Here is a 5,484-nt window from a genome sequence, read left to right on the forward strand (position 1 = left end):
ATATATATATATATACACACACACACTACCAAAGATTAAAACTGTTCAGGTGACTGGGAAGGTATTGTGACACAGTCTTCTTGTATTTATCCTGTTGAAACCCCACCTTTGAGACTTCATATTGTGGAAATAAACAAAACACTTCTCTTCACAAAGGTGAGAGAATTGAAACACCACAATCCAATGCAAGAATAATTGTAGATTCCAGTTCCTACCAAACATGTTTTCATCACGAGCAGTGCTGCAACTCCCCTGTTTTCTGCACAAAACAGACTAGAGTTCTATACAGTACACTATACAGTGACTGACTTCATCCCCACACTCAGAGCTAAATGACAGGAAAACAAAGACTAAATGATGTGTTCTGGCTACATACACTTGTTAGAGATATTCAGTCAACTCAGCATATTGTCAGTACAAAAAACTGGCACCTGTGAATAAGATTTAGAGCACACATGTGCACAGCATAACCATATAACAGGATTCTAACTCCACAGTATCGAGACTTGATCTGGGTCTGTTGTTTGGTGTTCCCGAAGCTGCCAGAACCCACAGAACATTCAGTCAGACTTTCTATATTGCATACATTTTGCCACTTATATCCCTGCATTGTTTTTCCACAATGGTGTTTTGTAAAGAAATAAATTAATGATTGATGGCTCAGTAGATGGTTATCTAAACTGATTGAGTCATTGTCAAAATATTCCTGCAGAATTCCTGACAAAAAATGAACATTACCTGAACATGCTCTGGTAGCAATTTTGAATTTCTATTATGTTATTTGTAGTGATCATGTTACATTTTGGAGATACAAACAGTGAAAGCTCAGATGCTTACGGGACAGAAACCACAATGCTTCACTGGAGATCCTCTTAATTAAGCCCCAGAAGGTATATATATGTATCTTTCTAAAGCAGATGGCAGATAATGGACAAGTTTCCCTGGTACGATATTTTGGAGACGCAACTTATCTATAAGCAGTGGGAGAATACCATGTTTCAGCAAGACATGGAAACTTCCCTGGGATGCAGCTGTAGTTTGGGTTACGGACCACCTCTACAAAACCCCGTGCTCATGAGCATTGCACAGGAGATTGAAGTATTTTAATGTGCATTAAGTGGCATAGGCACCCCAGGCTATGTCTTCAAACTTACTTCTCTACTGCCATCTGCTGCTCAAGTACAAGAAAATTTATGAAGAGAACGCTGACTTACAGACTAGGATACTACAGAGCACATGATAAGGGAAAAGCGCATTTTGCTATCAGGACTGATAAATCAACCAATCTCAAGAAAACAGAGGACTACAAAATCATTTACAGGTCTCTTTTACATACCAGCATAACTTTTCTATTATTCAACACAAGAATTAATTGTATCATGAAAAATGTTTCTTAGTGACATGCATGACAAGTTTTGTGGGATAGGGATATCCTAAAGAAACTGAACTACCTCAGCTTATTTTTCTTTCTTTATTTCAGCTGGCCATTTTCAAAAGCACCCAAACATAGGAAGAAATAGCTTCCTGCCCTTTCTTCTAGTTACAGTGGATAGATAACCTTACAAAAATTTTTTTAGAGCTTCAAATCCACACAGAACTCAGCTGTGTGGTTACAGAGTATTTGAAAATTTGTATTTTCAACTCTGTTTCCTCTAGCATTTTAACGCTCCTAAGTATTCAAGTCCTCAGTCTAAGAAATTATTAAGAAAGCTCTAAACCAATATAAGTTATGATAGATTAATCTTACAGCGGGACTAACATCAGCACGTTGCAGTGTTGCAATTGGCTGTCTGATGGCTCAGAATTGCAGACATTTGAATATATCCCTAGAAGGAAATTGTTGCAGACCACACAGAGAACAATGACAAACATGGAGGAATCCAAGTATGTTACGCTAGCAATATGAACTACAAAGAGCACACATGTTTTAGGAATTGCAACAACCCTTCCATCCAACAGCTGACGCTTCAAACACTGTCCATGGCAAAAATTGAGGTTTGGGAACCCAAACACTGACTTGTTTTGTACCAAGTCAGTACAAACACTAAGGATTAAACACATCATGAAAACAAAAACAGAATCTTTTTTTCCCTGTCAAAATTAGTTGCCTCTGTGTTGGTGTCCTTATTCCTGTCTGACAAACTTCAGGGCAACTCCAGAGCTGACTGCAACAGCGGCAGATTCCAGCAAATGTACCAATCCCTGCATACAAGAAGGAAAGGACAAAAAGCACAGAATCTATTTTGTGCCGCAGGGCCCCTCTCCTGAATCAATGGGATTGTGTCCTTCAACACAGGCCAAAATTTTGCTCTGTTGCCACAAAATATCTTGTGAAGTACAGTGGGTGAGCCATACTTGTGCTTTAAAAGAAGTCAACAGGAGTGAACAAGGCCCACGCTAAACACCGTGGCAACTCTATTCTTCAGGTATTCATTCATAATGAGATACAGAGCTTCTCCCAAACACAGGCTAGCAAGTGGACCTCTGTACAGGAGGGATGTGACAATGCTGGAGTGGATCCTGAGGAGAGCCATGAAGATGCTCAGAGGGCTGGAGCACCTCTCCTATGAAGAAAGGTTGAGAAAGCTGGTCTTATTTAGCTTGGAGAAGAGAAGGCTCTGAGAAGACCTCACTTCCAGCCTTCCAGTACTTGAGAGGAACTTACAAGCAGGAGGAGGACCAACTTTTTAGAAGGTCTGACAGTGACAGGAGAAGAAGGAATGGCTTTAATCTAAAAGAGGGGAGACTTAGTTTAGGTGTTAGGAAGAAATTCTTTACTCAGAGGGTGATGAAGCAATATCACAGACTGACCAGAGAGCTGTGGATGCCCCATCTCTAGAGGCATTCAAGGACAGACCGATGGGGCCCTGAGCAGCCTGACCTGGTGACTGGCACTGGGTGATAATTAAAGTCCCCTCCAATCTAAGCCATTCTCAATGCACTGCACTGAATAACACTCCTCCTCCAAGCAGTAAACAAAATAAGGGAAAGGTAGACAAAAGAAAACAAATTGCCCAAGGTCACAGAGCATCAGAACATATGATTATGGGTCTCTCAAGCCACTAACCAGCACCACCGGCCAAGCCTTTTTTTTCAGCCTCAGTGTTACACAATATTAGCAGAAGTGCCATAGCACCCACAAGGCATAATACAAAGTATAACTGGGAATGTATTAATAGATGCTTTAAGTATCAAATATTATTACAAATTTCAGCCACTATTATTTAAAGCTTTTCTGCTTCAGAAAGTATTGTGCTGGTAAATTACCTGTCTTCCCCAGGGAGGTCTTCAACACTTCCAAACCCAGGGGTTGGCATAGGGCATCCCATGTGCTGGAAATGAGCTATGTGAGGTGCAGGAGCTGGAGTTTTTCCACCAGACTTTTTGTGTTCCTGCTCCGCTCTGACCCGGGCGTTCTCCCTGTCACAGATGAAACACTCAAAGCCATTCAGGTAATTGGGCAAAGTCATGTCATTCACACCCCACTCCCGCCTCTCCAAGCTCTCCAGCAAGAACTGGTTTTTGATGCCATCAAGGTTTTTATACTCTAGGTACTTCATGTATTCTTCTCCATTCTTGTCAAGGAAATCAAGATACTTGGCCAGCTCTTGGGGGCTCTCAAAGTCATCGATAAGAATGATGGAGAGGTTGTTTGGCATCCAGTCCCGTACGGCTGGGGAGCCTCGGTATACTGGGACAGCACCCAAATGCATTGGACGCCACAGTTTCTCTGTCATGTAGTCGTTACATATGGCATTCTCCAAGGCCAGGTGGAACTTGTACCTAGCGATAAAAGCCATGAACTCGGGATCTTCTGTAGTGGCTGTTGAAGTGTCTCTCAGTCGCTCGCTGGGAAGCTCGCGGTTATGAAGGCATTTCCCATAGGAGTCAACCTATAAAATAACAAGTCATCTTTACAAAGTGATTTTTTTGCCTGGAGCTCATAGTCCTCCTAAAATTCCTAACTTTAAGCAGTTCCTAACTACCTCAGTTGAGCCTCACTTTACTCTCAACTTCATTCCATTTGGATGACTCCTAGATTTCCACTTTTCTTGTAACAGCTTTAGTCATAAACTGAACGCTCAGTCTCAAAGCGGCATAAACTACACTACAAGTAAGGCAGAGGACAGGAGAAACAAGATTTCACAGAAAAAAAAAACAAATATTTATTAAAGAACAAAGAAGAAACTAAGAGTTAAGAAAGGGCCATTCAGCTTCCTCCATGTTGGTTTAAAAGTCATATTTTTACTTCGTAGGGAGCAGGCCTTTTCCAAACAATGATTTCACACAGCTCCCAGTCTCAGCAGTTTGGCAAAAGTTTCCATTTGTTAGACTGAAAAAAATGATGGATGCAGGGAGCTGGAAGAGTACTGTGGAAAAACAAAGAATATACTTGATCCACGGTCTGCTTCGTGCTTTGACAATACAGAGGCAGGTTTCTAAAAAGATTTTGCCTTTGCTTTGTTACTGAACAAACAATGAACTTGCATAAGAAATTAATCACTGCTAATAGAAACAGCAGAACCAACTCAGAAGAAGACGTTTCTAAGATTTCCCCTATCGACCATCCTTCAGTTTTTAAGAAAAGAAAGCACTAAATTCGTTTCCACCCCAAAGAAGCGGCGCCGTTTCAATTTGTGAAGCTGCTCTCCACAGGCGGTGCCCCAGCGGAGCCAACCACCACAGGCACAGCAGAGCCCCACCACAGGGGGACAAGGCGCAGACTCTCAAAACACGGCAAACTCGTTACCGCACGCCCATTCTTGTAAGCGGGAGCAAGGCTCGCCGATGGACTCGCAGCCTTCCTTCCCTCCCGCTCACCTAAAGCTCCAGAGATTCTAGCAGCGCAAGCACTCAGTCTGCAAGATCTACGCAGGCTCGGCACCACTTTCTGCCGATCGCAAGCCGGCCAACCCCACAGCGCCCTACTGGCACGCGGAGCGGCCAGGACCGCGCGGCGGGAAGGCACGCAGCTAGTGTTTCTGTGCGGCTTGCCGCCCCCCGTTACGTCTCACGTCTCGGCAGAACCGAGGACAAACACGCCCCGTTAACGGAGCGGCGCGGCCAGGCGGGCCCGGTTCCCGCAGCGCCCCGCGCCGCCGCACGCACCTGGATGTACTTCATGAGCTCCCGCACGTAGCGGTCCCGGTCCGAGGGCACGTCGCAGTGGGACTGCACGTAGAGCACCGGGCCGTAGCCCCGCCGCCGCCACGCGTCCTTCTCGGCCAGGGGCAGCGCCGGGCCCCGCAGGTAACCCGCGCCGGGCAGCCACTGCAGCGTCAGCGGGTAGTCCGACTCGCGGCGGAAGGTGGCCGTGTAGTTGAAGAGGCGGATGCCGGGCGAGTGCGAGAGGAGGAAGTTGTTCATGGGCGACTCCTCGTGGAAGAGCGCCCACGTCTGGTGGGGCAGGCGGGGCAGCGGCGCCTCGTAGGCGCGGAAGTCAGTGCCGTAGAAGATGAGCGCCTTGGTGCGGCGGTGCCGCGC

General features: G+C 45.3%; 1 protein-coding gene across 1 annotated transcript in view; it reads right to left on the minus strand.

Moving 5' to 3' along the window:
* Positions 1-5,484, minus strand: part of FUT11 (fucosyltransferase 11) — a gene marked incomplete at its 5' end in the record, with an annotated part of 9,482 nt that extends 3,998 nt beyond the window's left edge. The window contains 2 exons of the mRNA XM_003207975.4: positions 3,268-3,893; positions 5,110-5,484. Coding sequence (XP_003208023.2) covers positions 3,268-3,893; positions 5,110-5,484 — 1,001 coding nt within the window. The remainder of the gene's footprint in view (positions 1-3,267; positions 3,894-5,109) is intronic.

The sequence above is a fragment of the Meleagris gallopavo genome, chromosome 8 (genome assembly GCF_000146605.3).
Source record: "Meleagris gallopavo isolate NT-WF06-2002-E0010 breed Aviagen turkey brand Nicholas breeding stock chromosome 8, Turkey_5.1, whole genome shotgun sequence".
NCBI classification, from domain to species: domain Eukaryota; kingdom Metazoa; phylum Chordata; class Aves; order Galliformes; family Phasianidae; genus Meleagris; species Meleagris gallopavo.